The sequence below is a fragment of the Astatotilapia calliptera genome, chromosome 6, assembly GCF_964374335.1.
Source record: "Astatotilapia calliptera chromosome 6, fAstCal68.1, whole genome shotgun sequence".
NCBI lineage: Eukaryota > Metazoa > Chordata > Actinopteri > Cichliformes > Cichlidae > Astatotilapia > Astatotilapia calliptera.
Genome location: NC_137427.1, coordinates 28,948,020 through 28,966,355, shown reverse-complemented (window position 1 = coordinate 28,966,355; position 18,336 = coordinate 28,948,020). Strand labels below are relative to the sequence as shown.

General features: G+C 42.3%; 3 protein-coding genes across 3 annotated transcripts in view; 1 reads left to right on the top strand and 2 right to left on the bottom strand.

Annotated features, from left to right (window-relative positions):
* dchs2 (dachsous cadherin-related 2) overlaps positions 1 to 4,663 on the bottom strand; it is a 29,594-nt gene extending 24,931 nt beyond the window's left edge. Inside the window, exons 1-2 of the mRNA XM_026171498.2 lie at positions 2,811 to 4,663; positions 64 to 255 (exon numbers count right to left, since the gene is read on the bottom strand). Coding sequence (XP_026027283.2) covers positions 64 to 255; positions 2,811 to 4,541 — 1,923 coding nt within the window. The 5' untranslated portion in view covers positions 4,542 to 4,663. The remainder of the gene's footprint in view (positions 1 to 63; positions 256 to 2,810) is intronic.
* A 46-nt stretch (positions 4,664 to 4,709) lies between these two features.
* On the top strand, positions 4,710 to 8,319 carry LOC145429484 (uncharacterized). The gene is made up of 2 exons (XM_080303066.1): positions 4,710 to 7,647; positions 7,876 to 8,319. The coding sequence occupies exons 1-2, from the start codon at positions 7,448 to 7,450 to the stop codon at positions 8,144 to 8,146; spliced, it is 471 nt and encodes a 156-aa protein (XP_080159192.1). The 5' UTR covers positions 4,710 to 7,447; the 3' UTR covers positions 8,147 to 8,319.
* Positions 8,320 to 8,473: 154 nt separating this feature from the next.
* On the bottom strand, positions 8,474 to 14,293 carry plrg1 (pleiotropic regulator 1). Its single transcript, XM_026171497.2, has 15 exons — positions 14,144 to 14,293; positions 13,832 to 13,938; positions 12,847 to 12,983; positions 12,575 to 12,628; positions 12,397 to 12,490; positions 12,169 to 12,259; positions 11,985 to 12,083; positions 11,781 to 11,873; positions 11,333 to 11,482; positions 10,937 to 11,038; positions 10,125 to 10,227; positions 9,902 to 10,010; positions 9,368 to 9,507; positions 9,075 to 9,268; positions 8,474 to 8,980 (listed from the first exon to the last, which is right to left on the bottom strand). Exons 1-15 carry the CDS (start codon positions 14,150 to 14,152, stop codon positions 8,921 to 8,923), a joined length of 1,542 nt encoding a protein of 513 aa, XP_026027282.1. The 5' UTR covers positions 14,153 to 14,293; the 3' UTR covers positions 8,474 to 8,920.
* Between the last annotated feature and the right edge of the window lie 4,043 nt (positions 14,294 to 18,336).

Genomic DNA, 18,336 nt, shown 5'->3' with positions numbered 1-18,336 from the left:
CCCAGAAATTAGGGACGAATTGTTTAAATGAAATCCACTGTTATATATCTGCGTGTCACTCACTGGATCCTCAGCCTTGATCAGGATGTCGTGGACTGTCTGTCCCGTATCTCGATCAATATCCTGGGAGACGCACAGCTCTCCGGTGTGGGGGTTTATTTGGAAGAGCGGATGTGTGGCCTGTTTGTCGAAGCCATCAGACAGAGAGTAGAGCAGCGTCCCAAACTCAGGGCTGTCTGCATCTGTAGCGACGACCTAAAGAGAAGAGAAATGCAGGCATGAAAACAGGAGGTGCAAAAATGAAAACATCTTAAATCATTTCGTTAACACAAAAGACAAATTCAATTAAAACCAGTGCTGCAGAATAACTGGGAACAATTTAGTGTAAAACTTATATATTCATATCTAAGGTCATATGTGGGAAAAAAAAACATTAAATAATTAATTTAAAACCTATCATCAGCCTATAATGTGCTATATGTGCTGCATATGGTGTAATTATGATCATCTAAGATGATTTTCTTCACAACTTTAACAGGTAACTGTTACCTTTCTGGTAAAAATGGTGCCTTGATCCTTTATTTCAATAAGCACATGTTTAAAGGGGAAACCCTAAACAATTACACTGTAATGCTAAAAATAAAACAAAGGTAAAACATGTAATATGTTTAATAAAAATATAAAGAATTAAGAGAAACACTTTTGAAAAATGTCCACAGGTAGATTATTTGGTTTAGGTGAGCTTAGATTTTGTACCTGATACTGCTCGTTGAAAATGAAAATAATAACAAGGCCTTTATCAATAACTCAACAATATAACTGAACTTATATGATGAAGCGAGGAAGAACACCTCCTTAAATGGTAAATGGCCTGTATTTATATAGCGCTTTACTAGTCCCTAAGGACCCCAAAGCGCTTTACATATCCAGTCATCCACCCATTCACACACTGGTGATGGCAAGCCATATTGGAGCCACAGCCACCCTGGGGCGCACTGACAGAGGCGAGGCTGCCGGACACTGGCGCCACCGGGCCCTCTGACCACCACCAGTAGGCAACGGGTGAAGTGTCTTGCCCAAGGACACAACGACCGAGACTGTCCGAGCCGGGGCTCGAACCGGCAACCTTCCGATTACAAGGCGAACTCCCAACTCTTGAGCCACGATCGCCCCTTAGTTAGTGATGATTGAATGATTACGACATTTGTGTTCATCGCTGCCCAGTTTTTAAGTGATCTGAGAACGAAAGAGTTCAGTATGAAATGACATGGACGTGATTAATAACTGACTAATTATTATTAATCAATAACTGCATTAACGAATATATTGTTCTTGAATCAAAGCACACACTAGACAGTCTTTGTGGTTCATGCAGTTTCACATGAATTCATTCATGCTTTGTGTTTCAATTCATGTCCCTCATCTTATGAAGCTTGTGTGCACATAACTGCAATATATATATATATATATATATATGTATATAGTAAATTATGAAGTGCTCCTACTCAAATACTTTATGTAAAAATTAGCAGTTTTTGGTATGTTTAAGTGTTTATATATTAGAAGAAATATTCCTTGTAAAACAGCACTCCCATACTACAGTAACTGCCAGCTTTTAGATTAAGCTTTGTACTATGAATCATAATACGCGTCTTCCTTTGACAGCGAGAGTCAACATAATAAAAGCATAAAAAATCCCCACAATCAAAGGGCGAGGACCATCCCTGCAGTATAAAGATTATAGTAAAAACGCGCCTTATATCCTGTGCAGCTCCTTTCATGTCTGCCTGTGGCTGTGACTGCAGACATGTCTCACAGATAGAGCGCTCATTTTACAGTCATAAAGATGATATCACCTCCCAGTTTGTGAACTCTGATCAAAGGAAGTTTAAAGACACGGGTCAAGGTCTGGACAGTCACGCAAACCCAGTCAGTTTTTTGAAGCTTGCTTCTTAGAATAAAGCATATGTGCTGCGTTTGCAAAATCATGCGACAGAGGGGGGTTCCTTATAGACGACTTCCCAGATATTCTGGTTACCTCTGCTCCTGCTAGTTCTCGCATTTATTTTGGATGACATCTTCAGTATTCTGAAGCGTCGTAGCTAAAGTTCGAATCGGGAACTAAACAACTAAAAGTCAGCCAGATGTTTAGAAATTTTCAGTCCTTATATATTCATCAAATCTCTTGTTTGCAGAAAATGTGCCCTTAAACAAATGTTCCTTTGTGTTGGGATGCACTTTGTGCCAGCCTGCTGGAGTGTGGTACCAGGCAGCACATCTGTCATACTAAAGCCACAGAGCTAAGCTGGAAAGGGTGCATGTTGAGCATCTTTAGGAGGAACACTGACGGCTTTGTGCAAACAGACTGAAGGCTACTTTTGTCTTATAAGACGTAAGACAGACACAGCAAAAGAGCACAAGATGCTGGATATTTACTGTGAATCTTTCAGAACCTACAAAGATATCTTTATTTTTGTTTCTGTGAATCCATGTTAGCTGATATTTTACTGAGATGAGTGCCAAGTCAAGTGAAACGCTCCCCTGGTCTGTGTGTGGATGTGTTCTTGTAAAAAAATAAATAAATATGCATGTGATTTCATATGAGTGTCAGCTCCCCAAATTGTAAAAAAAAAAATATATTTGTTGCCTTGTTAATAAGCTTTTCTGATTCAGTGCCAATTATTATTATCATTATTATCATCTTGTGGATCCTTCTTGGACAGAAAATGTAATTAGAACCATTCAGAAACAATAATGTGTTGTTCTTTTAGATAAGTCACCAAAATGATGCTGAATATCCTCCAACATACTTGTAAAAAGCAGCTTCCAACATCGCTCTGCTCTAGTATGGACACATTGTACAGCTGCTGCTCGAACACTGGCTCGTTGTCGTTGACGTCTTCCACGAGCACCGTGACTGTCGCTGTGGATGACAGAGCCGGTTCTCCTCCATCCGCTGCCACCACCAGGAACCATATCTCCATCTGCGTCTCTCTGTCCAGAGCTGCAGCTGTGGCGACCAGGCCTGACTCCGGGTCGATGTCGATCAGGCTGTCCTGGTTGGACTTCAGAATGGAGTATCGGACCTCTGAGTTTGCACCCTCATCTGCGTCTCGAGCCTGAAACTGGATGAGAGAACTCCCCTGAGGAGCATCTTCAGAAATACTTATGAGATACGCATCCTTCTCAAAGACTGGGTAACAGTCATTCATGTCCGACACCTTCAGGAGGAAAACCGTCTCACTGCTCAGGGGAGGGTTGCCAAAATCTGATGCCTGCACCTTCAGCTCATACAAATCCTTCTCCTCCCTGTCCAGCTCAGAGTTAACACACAGTGCATACAGAAAGTCATCTGTCTGCTTCAGGGTGAACTTCCCATCACCTCCCTCGAGTGTGACAGTGATTCTCTCCCCCTCGAGGTCGGGGTCCGACACTGAAATCCGGGCTACGTAGTCCCCGACTGCTGCTGATTCCGACACCACAGCATCTCCTGTGTCACTGAGAAACAGTACACTGATGGTGGGGCTGTTATCGTTGATGTTAAGCACTCTGACACCCACGAAAGTGCTGCTGTACTCAGGCTGAACCCCGTTGTCTCTCGCGCTGATGATCAACTCATGAAAAGCCTGAGTCTCAAAATCAAGCGGCTTGTTGAGATAGACCACCCCGGTGGTTTCATTGATGGAGAAAACCTCATTTGGGTCGCTCTGCCTCCTGTTGATCTCATATGTGAGTCTGCCATTGTCACCCAGGTCATAGTCAGTGGCCTGCACCTGACACACAGCAGACATGACTGGAGCATCCTCACGCACTGAGGTGTGATATTCAGTCTGGTTGAACACAGGCGGGTTGTCATTCTCATCCAGGACGTGGATGTTCACCTGAAGAGTCCCAGTCCTGGCTGGGATCCCCCCATCAAAGGCCTCGATTGTCAGCGTGTACAAGTCCTGCGCTTCTCTGTCTAGCTTATTGTTAAGAACTAGATCCAGGTTGAGGTGGTTCTCAGGTCCACTGCGATAATCCAGGTGGAATAAGTCACTCATCTCACTCTCTGTGATCCTGTATCCCTGAGTACCAAACTCGCCCTCATCCTGGTCTTTAGCACCTTCAATCTGAAACCGACTCCCCGGTGGGCTCAGTTCTGATATTTCCAGCTCAACCTGCTCGGAGGGGAACACGGGAGAATGGTCGTTCACATCTTTCACCTCTATTGTCACTTTTATCATCTCACCTGTGAGAGTGGCTGCCACAAATTCATACTTATCCCTGCTCTCTCTGTCCAGGACTACAGCTGTGGAGATGATGCCCGTGTCCGCGTCTATTTCCAAGTCTCTGAAAACATACGAGTCTCTGCTTTCTGAGATGAAAAACCCAGTGCTCGGCCTGCTTAGTCCCGCTCCCAGATCTCCAACGATAGTTCTGGCCGGAAGACCCTCTTTAACAGACAGCGTGAGGTTGAAGACCTGTCCCAGCGACTGTGCGCACAGCAGGGACAGGACGAGCGTCTGAAGGAGCGAAGCTGAGGCATCCTTGCACCCCATTCCTCCTTTACGCGTGGCTTTGAGCTCTCGGTTTGTTGAGGTCGATGCCCGCCAGCATATTCTCGAGTCGAAGTCCTCAGTTTTGTCCTCACGTTTGAGCGCACTTTTCCGAACCGAAACGGACGAACGCGTTTTTGCGCGCAGGGCGACTGCGAGCGGTCATTCTCCTTCACCGTACTTCAGTAGCTTGTTGCGTGAACCGTTGCCTAATCAGCCATGGCACAGTGCAAATCCCCCTTTGGCTCCTTCACATAACTCGACACCTCTGACTGGCACCAACTGTGCGCCGTGAACACTCCTCCTGGCAGGCGGCGCGTCCCACGCTGGTCGGCTCCATCTGTGGCCCTGATTGCTTAAGATTTAATTAGGCTGAGAGATTACCTTCAGTGCCTCTTGCTGACACGTGGCCTAGTATAGCTGACCTGTGGAAGAAGTCAGGTGGAAAGTGGAATAAATACGGATGTCACACCAGTTGAGCCAAAACGGTGTCCTAAAAGGCCCCTTTGTGGTAATGTGGTTAGTATGAGCTTGAAGTGATTTAATAAAGTGCTCCCGTCTAAGCAAAGGAACATATAAGTGTTAGGGTGGCTCACTCTGCTGGTAAAAAGCAGAAACTGTACCACTCTTTAAAAGGAAAAGAAAGGAAAAATCAAGGCTATCCGGTCACTTAGTCCTAGGGGGGTTGGGGTGACGATGTCTCCTCAGGTCTAAGGATTCTCAATGTAACATCCACACGAGCTTCTCAGCAAAATACTGAAGTTTATCAGGGCCGTTTCTAGCTTTTTGAGATTCTCTTTGGGGATCGCTGTTTATAACACGATAACTGGGAGGGTGGGGGTGGAGAGGTTAAATTCTTTAAGCTGATCCAATGATCCATGGTGATAATTATGTATCTCAAATTCAGATGAAAGACCTAAAAATTGGTGCAAGCAATTAAAATCTACATAAAAGTAAATAATGAAGCTTCTTCGCACAGTTTTCCTCCAAAATTTTCCAGGTGAACATAAAATTAATGAAACCGCTATTTCAAATCAAAACCTAACTGGCATCCACACCGGTGTGAAAATTACACCATAAGGTGAAAATAAAGTGAAATACCATATTAAAATACAAAGAAACTATAGCATCTATTTTAAAGTTCAAATAAGAAAAGCCCAACAACAATAAGAAGAGTAATACATCCTCTTCAACTTCAGCTTTCTGTTTTTGTTTTTATTTTTTTATTCAAATTCTGGCTCCTCCTCCACAGAAGCAAATATTTCCTTTATCATGGGCATATTTCTGTAGATTTCTTCTTCTTTTCTTAATTTTATGCTTAAAAAATAAACACATTTTGATGCAATCCGGGTTTCACTGCAGCCTGGGCCACCCTTACTCTCCTCGTGAAGATGTGAGGCTGTCAGTCATACATCATATGCAGACTTCATTCACAACAAGATATCCTAATGGTGATTTTTTTTTTTTTAATGATCCACCACAGCTTCCCTGTCGTTGCAGCCAAGCTTTGGCAATATCCCACATTTCAGTTTTAACCACACAAGTGTTTCAGTAAACACACAGAAGAGAGCAGCTGGCTCCAAATGAAAACAGGTCATTTAAATATTTTCCCAAATATATGAGGATGAGCTTGCAGCTTGGGGTCCCCCTAGTGGCTGTGTGGGGGTTGTGCATTTGCAAAGTCCATGAATAGCTGAGAACCAGCCTATTCATTTATGTCCTCTGTAATGGACATTTATTCTTGGTCTATATCTTTTGACTTATTTTAGCTATCCCAATAAGTCCTGCTGTACCAAATAGAGGACATCCTGGGCTTTACATTGATATCTCATGTTCAATGGGAAGATTCTTGCCACAGCTCTCAGGAGCATAAAGCAAGCAAGAGCTCTGAAATGTATAAAAGATGATTACTGCATGGGAGCTTGCTTCCTTCACTGGGGAAAAAAAAACAAAAACCTATTTTATATACAATTTTACAGTTTTACAATGATGATAGTTAATTTTTCCTGAATATTTCAATGTTTCTGCATAAAATATTTAAAACTTCACAAACAAGATACTTTTTTTATGATTTTCTCTTTGAAACGGAAGCATAAAACTAACACAAGATGAAAGAAACCACCCTGATAATAACGACATGATTGCAGTTTGTTAGCAGCTGATACTAATGTACAAGGATTTCTGAATAAATGTAAATTTGTTTGTGCAGTTTGTGCTTCTTTAAAAACACTGTTGCATAAAAACCTAAACTAATTATATTTAAACCAGAAAAACATTACAATAATATCCGTCATAGCTAAAGTAAATGGTATCATAAACACAAATAGGGCGTTTCTTATTTCTTCATAACAGACTTCAGTCTGTCTGTTGTAAGTCTAAACTGTGCTCAGTATAAATAATAAATGGTAGGAATGGCTGGAAAATGCTGGTCTTACAGTTTACTGTCATTGCTGACCTCTCGTTTGTCCTGCAGCTTGTAGTTGCGATCATGGCCTGCTGCAACCGCACAACAGGTGTAATCTGACCACAGTAAACAAGCAGCATAGCTAAGGGGCTCATTGTCTGGGTTAGTTTGCTCAGCAACTCAGAAACCACCCACTCCAAAGCATCACAGGACTTTTTCTTTCTCATAAATCTAAGTAAAATTTAAAAAACCAAAAAAATGCCGTCTCACATTTTGCTCTCCTACCAGTGGGATGATCAGCCTCTTGTCAAGAAGATATACGATCACCTGAAAGATGAGGGGCTCCCTGTGTGGATGGACACAGGGACATCGAAGGAGGGGTGACGGGCAACATCAACGACGCGTGAGTGCAAAGTGACGTGGATAACAGGTTTCATCTGTTCTAATCTCTGATGGGCTTCATCACTACTGTGTTGTGCATATTAAATCTGTGTGCGTTTTCAGCATGGCTGCAGGAGTGGAAGAGGCTGCTGTGATCTGTCCGTTTATGACTCCGGCTTACCAGGGATCACAGTGCTGTAAGAAGGAACTCAACTATGCCGAAAAACAGCAGGTCATCATTGTGCCGGTGATGTTGACAAACAACTGGGAGGCCAGTGAGTGGCTGGGACTGATCACTGCAGGCCTGCTGTGGGTGGACTTCAGGTGAGGAGCACACGTTTTAAAACCTGAAATTTTAGCAGGACGGAAACTGCATTTGTTAGAAAGTGTCGTCCTTCAGTCACACGTGTCCTTGAATTTCCTGGAACAATGTCACCATTTCATGTTGTCTTGGAAAAAAATATCTTAGCTAAATAAAATATATTTTAGAGATCACAAGTGCACCTAACTGTAACATCTGAACTCTCAACCATCAATGCTGTCGTCTCCCAGAAATGCAGAGGAGGATGAAGAGCACTTTGACATGTGTCTCAGGTCTCTAGAAGAGGAGATCATGTATAATGCGGGCCACCTACTGACGGTTGAAGAACCTCCGAAGGAGGTGGAGGAGCAGCCAGAGCCAAGAAAAGCCCGTCTGAAGAAGAAACCTGGCCGAGCCTTCTGTCGTTCTCTCTCCAAGCTCTACATGCAGGACTTAGGTAGCCATGGAAACATTAACAAACAACACCATGTGCCAAAGGATGGTCTCAAAAAGAGAAAATAACCAATGAGCAGTTCTCTAAGTGAAGATATTTTCAGAGGTCAGAAGAAATTTGCCAGACTGTTTCGTAGCTGAGCCACATTTTCATAAAAAACTTAGTTGAACATCGTTACACAACAGGAATAATAAATCCCCCTCAATAGAAAGGTTGTCTGGTAAAAACTCGCTTTAATGAAAGCAATTCAATTACTGTTAACTGGGAGAAAAATATGGAAAATTATTCATCAGTGCTAGATCAAGGGTGACGGCTGTAAGTACTACAGGAACGCCTTCACCCACGGATACCTCGGTGAGTACACAAAACCCACCTCAACTGAACAAACGCAGGCATGTGAAAAATGTGGTCTTTATTCAAATGGAGCATAATAAACTTTCCATGTCTGTACAAACACCAATTCTGCTGAAACAATACAAGTTTTTTCTTTCTTGGCTAAAACTTCCAAACACATTTCCTTTGAAGGGTTTGACTTGAGCAGGTCCACTCTGAAGTCTGTCCTTCTGAAGGTGAAGAGTGGCTACTGTTGGTGGACGAGTCGGATCAGAGCTATCAGAGAGCCGTTATCATCAAGAACAAACGCTCGGGGAGGTTCCTGGCAGTCCGTAACGGCTGCTTTATCGGACTAACATCACACAACGAGGACTGCAAATGGTTTTTAGAATAAAGAGCATGCTTCTGAGAAAGCTGAGAGTTTGCCTGACAGAAAAAGCACAAGCAAACAAAAGTTGGTGGAAATATAATTCACTGCTGTTACTGTGGCAAGAAAAACAAATAAATCTTTAGAATCTTTTTCTCTTGAGGATTTCTGGTTTCCAGTTGACTGGGTGGCTTTCTTCTGTCTGCAGGAAAGAAAACATGGTTATTATTTATTTTATTTCCTGCTGCATAAGAATCGGCACAGAAATACAAGTAGAGTGTAACAGTGTAGCGTACAGCGGTGTCATCCTCCTTGTAAACTTTAATGGTCTTGTCAGCCTCTGCCGTGATCAGTCGGCTTTCAGAGTGGTCGAACATGCAAGCGAAGATTCCCGACTCGCTGTCCAGAGATCCGGGCTGCACGGCTGCGTGGATACGCTGGAAATTGTATCCGGTCCTCCAGTCCCACATGTGGATAGTTCCATTGTCGGCTGTGTGTAATGAGGTCAACATTAGCCTCAATAAAATGATTTAAAACAAGCAAACAAAAAAGGCAGACAGTTAAAGACAGCACCGCAGCTCTTTATTACCTCCAGACACCAACACGCCATCAGAGTTAACAGCCAGAGTGTTGATGATGGCGTTGTGGCCCGACAGGTTCTGGATGAAGTTTCCATCTGGGAACATCCACTGCTTGATGTTATCGGCGGATCCAGAGGCAAAAGTATATCTGCAAAACAACAAATATGACATCGATATCTGAAGAACAACAACTCTTAATGAGTTCTTGCAATTAAAGTTATGAACAAATGTGCTCCTGTAATCCTAAATCATGACTCAAGCTTTAATTTATCTTCATTATCAATCAAAACTTTATTTCTTTTAAATTACAGGATTCACTTTGGCATCAAACAGGTAAACAAAGGTGTTACTAATCACATTAATTAGGCTTAAAACTAACTGATGCGATTAGTAACACCTGCATTTACCTGCCTCATGTCGAAGGAGCTTCTGTAAAAACATATTTATAACAACAAACCAATTTTGAATATGCATTGTTTGAGGAGTCTGCATGCTGCGTTTCCTCCACTCCAACCAACGCCACCATATAAAACACCACTTACTGTCTGGGGTGCAGGACCAGAGTTCGCACAGACTTCTTGTGGTTTGTAAGAGTTGCTCTGGTTTTCCCAGCAATCAGATCCCACAGCCTGATGGTTGAATCGTGGCTCCCTGCACAAACCAAGCACACATTAGGGGCAAGAGTGAAGAGAAACCACTTTAAAGCCTGTCTTACTGAGGGGTTTATACTGCTGTTGTGAGCGATTTGAAAAAACATAATTGTACCTGTGATAATTTGTGGTTCTGCTGCTTGACATCTCACCGTGGCCACAGTGTTTGTGTGACCGGTCAGTGTGTGCACATTTGCCTTCGTCCTGATGTCCCACACCTGCATGGACCGGGAGGACAAGCAGTTAGTGTCATCTCATAACCCACATCACATCTGAACACAGCCCTTTAGTGGAAGAGTCTGCCCCAGGGCAGCTGTGGCTACAACTGTAGCTTGCCGCCACCAGTGTGTGAATGTGAGAGTGAATAGTGGAACTGTAAAGAGCTTTGAGGGTCTCGAAAAGCGCTATATAAATGCAATCCATTATTATTATAATATAGTACTGTGCAAAAGGGTTGAGCCACCCCTCGTTTCTTCGTATTTTCTCTTCTCTCTTTGAGACAAGCTTTCTTGTAATTTTAAGTCTGGGCTTTGTGGTGGACAAACAAAGCTCTTCTTTGGATGTTGGCTGTCTTTGGTTCTCTCCTCTGTGAAGATGATCCCACACTTTGAGGTCTGAGCGCTGGAGGGGGCCGATCCATGACTGGTAAGTTTCTTTTCACTAGTACCTATGTGCCTTGACTCTACTCTGTTTCGGTCATTTTCCATTATGATTAACAACCACCTCAATATGTGAGGGGTCGTTATACCAACGCAGTTGAAAGTCCCACGATGAAACATCAACGGAGAACATTTAGATGACGGTATGCCTGCTGCTCAGTCTGTGGCTGTTTGTCACACAGTTTTCTGCACTGTACTGCTTAAACCTGATCCATTTAGGTCATTCCATCAATGTCATTCGCTGATTCAACACAAAGTAAGAGCTTACCCTCGCTGTGGCATCTCTGCTGCACGTCACGAGCACGTCGATGGTTGGATGCAGATCCAGATCATACACTGCGCTGAGGTGTCCGTGATAGTGCCTAATTACCTAAAATATAAACCAATATAGTCAAGAAACATCCACAACATTACAAGGAGAGAAAAAGAAGAAAATGAGCCACAACAGAAGCAAGTTAGCTAGTTTCAGTTGCACCTTTATTCACCAGGGCTGTGCCTGTTTTATTGGGAAAAGCTTTTATGCCAGATGCAGCCCCCAAAAAACATTTGTGTCACCTCCCAAAGGAACCTTCACAGGTGAATGTGTAAATCATTACAGCATAAAGCCGCTAAATAAACTGTTTTGAATGACACAAACCAATAACTCCCTTGTTTGAAAGTATACCTTGTTGTACTCCAGATCCCAACATTTGACCTGCTTGTCCTCCCCGCAAGAAAAAAGGTAAGGACTGCGGCTGCTGACCGCCACCCCACGCACTGTGCTGATGTGTCCAGTCAGAGAGAGTTTCAGTTTTCCACTGGCCAGGTCCCAGATCTGTCAAGACAGGCAGCCTTCAAGTCAAATTAAGATAATCTGAGATTAATTTAGAAACATAGTCAGTTTAATAGGTAAAAATTGGGCTTTTAGTATAACTTAATCATCTGTGAAGAGCAGGGTATTAAAGTTGCAAGCAGGCACTGTGGCATGTTGGAGCCTACAGAAAACAATCTATGAAACAAACACAGGTAACGATCCCGAGGAGAGATGACTCGGAGGAGAGCTAATTTAGTCAGTCCATGTCAGATGAGCCATTTTTAGTTTGTCGCTTACTGTTATTTCCTGCTTGACTCACCTTTATAGTCCTATCAGCAGAGCCTGTGACAAACCACTGATTCCCAGGCTCTACAGCAATGGACCTCACCCAGCCAAGGTGGCCGCTGATGACCTACCAGACAAAACAAACTACAGTTAAGCAAAACACAGAACCCAGACCTTACCCACTGTATCGTGTCGAGCAAAGCTTAAACTTAGAAAAGTTGAAATGATTTATAGTTACCCGAAACAGTTTCCATGGCGGATGCCACTGAGGTTTGGGCATTGTGGGCGCTCTCCTCATGAGGGCAGAATTTCTGGTCCCACCTCCCTCCAGGAGTGACTGAAAACACACGGATGATCAGTTTTGCACTTCTTTCTTTCAAACCGATAAGGCTGAGTAAAAGTAGGAATACACTGTGACCTACCACTGCAGATGACGGAGGGTGAGATCGCTCTGCTCCTCCTGCATGCCGGTGGATGTCAGCAATACTGGCTGCTGTGCGACTCGCGTCCTGCCTACAAATGACCCACAGAGTAAATGATGGTTTATGTGTGAGTAAGCATCATTTTGTTATTAGTGCTTTTATGCTAAATTACTACTGGTGACTGACTCCCTTTGTACTGTGTTTGTGTGTGTGAGGGCCAAAGTTTACCTAGCTTGCGATGGGGGTAAAACTAACGCCATGGAGTGTACTCCGGTGTCACTGGGATTCCTGTGCATCTTTGTGTCAGTGGTCAATGCCACCCCTGGCGAATAAAAAAATACTGGTTATAAACGCTCCAATTGGATGATGAAATTAAATTAAAAAGTCACAAATTGAGAGTATTTACCTGGTCCAGACGGGTAGGCATGTGTCCCAGTGATCAGGTATTCTGGGTCCTCACCTAAAACATAAATAATATTCCCAAAATGTCTTTAAATCATGTAGTTTTGAAATAAAAGGTTTCAGAATAACAAAGAAAAGCTAAATTTAAAGACAAACGGAGCTTTTTGACAGCAAAACATAATAAAAAAAATATCTACATTTCCACATATTTGTTAATAATAAATTGTTGGCACACTTAAGAGTGACTCTGACATGCAGTGACACTTTCATCCTCACCTGGCTGAGCGTAGTTCTGGTGGCCTTCCATGCTGCCCGAAAGGTGTGAGGCTCTGTCTTTCCCTTCCCTCAGGATGGGCAGGTGTAACACTGCACCGTAGTCTGCTTTCAGTTTAACCCCCATCTTCAACTTGTGGCTGCAAGCAGATGACATAATGATGCATTTCCCCTTAAAACATCTAATATGTTTGATTAAATTAGCATAATGATATTGAAACACATGAACAACACACAGTAACACACAGAGATTTCTGTTTCTTGGAGCAGGAAATTGATAGCGCTTTAACTTCCTACTTATTACCATAATGTCAGTATAAATTTACAGACAAAAAGAGTTGCTGGTAAACTGAAAATAAACTCCTGACAAATTGATGCTCTTTAGTGTTGCATCTACAAATCCTTCTTTTTTGACTGTTCCCCAACAACAGCAGAACATATGTCTCCTTCTCACCCTATCCTGAACATCGTCCTGTGTCAAACACTCTGCATGTCCTCCTTTGTCTTTCTCTCCTGCTTGGGAGGTCAATCTTAAACACCCTTTGTCCAAACCCTCCTCTGCACATGTCCAAAACATCTCCGCCTTGTTTCTCTACATCCAGCTCTCTGTCTTCAAAGTACTCAACCTGAGATCTCCCTGCAATATACTCATTTTTATCCACCCCAGTCACGCCCAATGAAAAGATTCTTCAGCTCTGCCACCACCAGCATCAGCTCCTGTTTTTTGTCATTGCCAATCTCTCCAAACCATAAATGATAGTAGGTCTCACTACTGGCAAAGATTTTTTTATTTACATGAGATGCCCTTCCTGAGGCAACCCTCCTCATTTATCTGGACTAGCGAGCAATATTAATACAAAGCGCTAGTACAAAATTGTTCAATCGAACCTCTACAACAATTTCACATGACATTAGAGCTTGCTATGTGAATTTAATTTACCCCAAAACACAACTTCAAATCATTAGAAGGTAACACTGTGACGTTTACCTTTCATCATCCAGCGCGATGGACTTGGCGTGATCAGACACAAACATATCATGAGTCCTTTTAAGAGATCTGAAGACCAGAGTGTGGACTGAGTGCTTCTGAACATCCTGTAGATGATAATAAATAGTAAAACGTGGGTTTTAAACGAGTGCAACCACGGCAAACTTTGGGAGTAATTACTTTTTACTATGTGTAATGCAAACAAAACCATAAGCGTGTGGTTGCAGTTATTAGCCGAGCGGGGCTATGTGTCTGCCGGGCGGGCGGAAGCACAAAAAAGACAAAAAAAACGGACTTCAAATATCTTCTTACCTCAGTCATTGTGGCGGTAAAAATAAAGCAGTATTATAAAGAAGCGGAAAATATCCCTTTTTTCAGTAAACAAAGCACGCTCCCCGAAAAGTATCACGGACGCAAAAACATGACTACCGCGACGCTCCAACGACCGAATACCCCGGAAGTAAAGAGGTAAAAGGACAGCTAGCAGCTTATTAGCGCCACCTATAGGCCAGGAGGTTGAAATGGAAAAAAGCCAAATCTTTAACCTCTACTCTTCCGAATCTCGTTATATTTCCTGCGTGAAGCGAGAACACAGCATGTCCTTCTTTTCTTGACACTAATAATAATAATAATAATAATTTGTGCTCTCCAAGTTGCTTTAACCAGTTCAGTCTGCGCTCTACTGCTCCTTTCTTTCTTACCACTCCTGCTAATTGTAGAAATAATGCCCTATTTCCATTGCTGTGGCCACGATTTTTTTGTTTTTGCACTTAAAAGGTTTATCATTAATAGCTGCTTGTTCTGGATTAGCATTGTTTCTTTACATCCACAGGGATCAAATCTAGTGGTGTCCAGCCATTTCCTGACATAGTCCAAAAGAAAAAAAAATGCATGGGTTTATCAGTGCTTCTAAATTGCGAGAATGATTGTCTGTCTGTTCAGTGTACTGCCTCTCGCCCCACAGCACAGGCTACAGCTACCTGTGTGACTCTGAACTGGACAGTTAGCTTCCATTGGTATTAGTCATACCCCACTTACCTGGTTTACCTCCTATCTCTCAGACCGCACTCAGTTTATCCAACTTAAATCCCATTCTTCAGCTCTCTATCCTGTTTCTGCTGGTGTGCCCCAGGGTTCAGTATTGGGGCCTCTTTTATTCATTATTTATATGCTTCCTCTTGGTTATATATTCCGAAAATATAATCTAAATTTTCACTGTTATGCCGATGACACCCAGCTCTACCTTTCTTCTAAACCCAATTCATCCCTCCCACCTACCTCCCTCTCAGACTGTCTTATTGAGATTAGATCCTGGTTCTCCTCCAATTTCCTCAAACTTAACAGTAATAAAACTGAAGTTTTACTTGTTGGTACACCATCTATCTTAACCAAATCCCACAGCTTTTCCATTAACGTTGAAAATTCTCCCACCCTTCCCTCCCCTCAGGTTAAGAGTTTGGGTGTCATACTTGATAATACTCTTTCATTCCAGTCTCACATTAATTACATAACACGGTCTGCTTACTTCCATTTACGTAATATTCACCGACTCCGTCCCTTCCTTACTCCCCATGCTGCTGCCATCCTTGTCCATAGTCTTATTACATCCCGTATTGATTACTGTAATTCCCTCGTATTTGGTCTCCCTAAAAGGTCCCTTCATAAACTCCAACTTCTTCAAAATTCTGCAGCTCGGGTCATAACTTGCACTCCGTTAAGTGCTCATATTACCCCAGTTCTTCAGCAGCTTCACTGGTTGCCCATAGAAGCCAGGATAAATTTTAAAATCTTACTTCTTGCATACAAGTGTATCCATAAATCTGCTCCTTCATATTTGTGTGACCTGCTCCATATCACCACTGTTTCCCGCACTCTCAGATCATCATCTGCTATTCATCTTACTGTTCCGTCCTCACACCTTATCACTATGGGGAACAGAGCTTTCAGTCGCTCTGCTCCTCGGCTCTGGAACTCTCTTCCTCCTGCACTAAGAAATATTGACTCCCTCTCCGTATTTAAGACACAGCTCAAAACACATCTGTTTAAACTGGCTTATTCGCTTTAATGCTGATTTTATCTGTTGTCACGCTCTGTTTTGTAATTTTAACTTATTTTATGTATTTTATCACTATTGTTCCTTTTATTAATTGTGTTTTTTGTAAGGTGACCTTGGGTTTCTGAAAGGCGCCCTCAAATGAAATGTATTATTATTATTATTATTATTATTATAAATGGTTCTGTCTGTTTACTTCTGATCACCTTGACTGCTTATTTCTGGACTGACTAACCTCTAACTGATGAATAGTAGCTCATAATATACAAGGTCTTGGTGATTCCCAGAGGGTCCTATTTTAATGGATGGCGACAGTCAAATTATTGTCATGTTTAATGTTCAGTAGATGAACAAAGAACTGTTGGGACATAACCATATTACACAAACTTTCATTTGCTCTAGTCCTCGCCTAGTTAGCAGTGAACTGTTTCTTATGGAGTCAAAGTGGCATTTCTTCAGCTTCCACTCAGAATGTGTGAGCTGGAACTGTTTTCATTGTCCCTAATGAAATCCTTAATATAAGAGCCTGAACAAATCCACATTGGCAACATTGGGTTGGCTGGAAGACTGTTTACTTAGCCTAGCAGGGCGAAGGACACTGTCTCAGCTGAACTCTGGACACGCACACACATACTCTGTCAGTGCGCCCCAGGGTGGCTGTGGCTACAATGTAGCTTGCCATCACCAGTGTGTGAATGTGTGTGTGAATGGGTGGATGACTGGATATGTAAAGCGCTTTGGGGTCCTTAGGGACTAGTAAAGCGCTATATAAATACAGGCCATTTACCATTTATACATATACACTGATATGCACACACTCATCTCTCCTCCCTTTCCAAACGCCTTCGATGCTTGTTCCCTCCTGGGAACACAGTGGGTCTGAGCCCGCACTGGAATGGTAGCGCTGGGCAGGATGGCTGCTGTGTTTGCTTCGGATTACTCCTCACCCCCCACCCGACCCTGTGGCTTGTCACGTGTTCCATAATGTTGTGCTGTGGAAATTTTATTGCTTTTTTGTGCAGAGGAGTTTTTTTGTTTCCTGTTCTCATGCTTTCCTCCCAGGAGCCCAGCATGAGTAGAGGTCTCTTTTTTTCCTCTTGTACTTTTCCATTGTAGTGTATATTTCAGTGGTTTTTTTTCTGTAATGCTACAGATCTCCGACCTGTATCCCCATGTAATGTCTGTGTTGTGTCTGTAAGGTGGGGGTGGGGTGGGGGGGTCCTATTTCACTGCAGGGCAACCTGCACGTGGCGAATAAAGCCTTGATTGATTGATTGATTGTTTCTATGCCACACAGTCATAAAGCTTACTGAGTTCAGGGCTGTATGTATATTTCAACGACACTTTTCTTCATCATTTTCTTGATTTCCTGATTTGGTGTGCTTGAGATTTGGTGAGAGGACAGGGCCAAATTTGGTTTTGCTTCCTTCTGTGCCAGATCATGTTTGCCCAGCAGAGTACATCTATTAATGGTTATCCATTTCGAATTTGAACCTAAATGGTGCAGTGTGTGTGTGTTGCGTTATTGTGGCAGAGTAAATTTAAACAGTCATGTTTATATCAGTGTTTTTCAAAAATTTCTGAGGCCAATTTAATAAAAAAACAAACAAACTGGCTTTTGAAAGAGTCACTGGCTGTACTAACATAATGTTGTCCTGTTAAGAAGCTTTAGAAATCTGTGCATTGTTCGACAAAATCACATGCCAATAGCTGGGCAGAATTTGGATTATCGATGTGAGTCTGGTGATGCACGGGGACATGTACTACAAGTTCAATGCAAAGTAAATAAACTGTGGCTCAAAATAAACAATTCAACTGAGATGCTCTGAAAGCTCTGCAACAATGTGACAAAATGGTTTTCTGTCCTCAAAGATTTCATTTCACAGTTTGTTCAGTTAGGCATTTTTTTTAAAGATAGTTTATCTGGGCGACCACAGGAAAAGAAGATAATATTTATTAAAAGTCAAAATTTCTGCAAACTAAAATCTAAAAGTCACAAGTAATATAAGTAAAAAGTAATAAAATGATTAAAAGACTGATTATCCAAAGCAAATTATTATAATCATTTAATAAAACAAAGTCAGGGGCCATGGATGGCATCAAGAATATCCTTACTAAGCTGCTACATCCAGAATCCGTTACAACAACGCTGAGTTACTGTAACTGGAGAATGATCTAGTTACATATCTTGTATCCATACAGGACTGTTTCTAGTGTGTCATTTATATCACAGTGCTTTGAGGGTCACTGGCGATGCTAATTAATTACAATTAATTTTATGAAAAAGAAAGTATTGATGAAGTATGTTTCTAAAGAAGGCATGCTGAACGTTGGCATGACAGTTGACAACTGCTCTCTCTAAAGAGAGTGTTTTAATGATTTCTGGAAATGTTCCTGAGCCCATGCAGTGATTCCATGGATGAATCATGCCTGTTTTTAATGCAGTGCTACC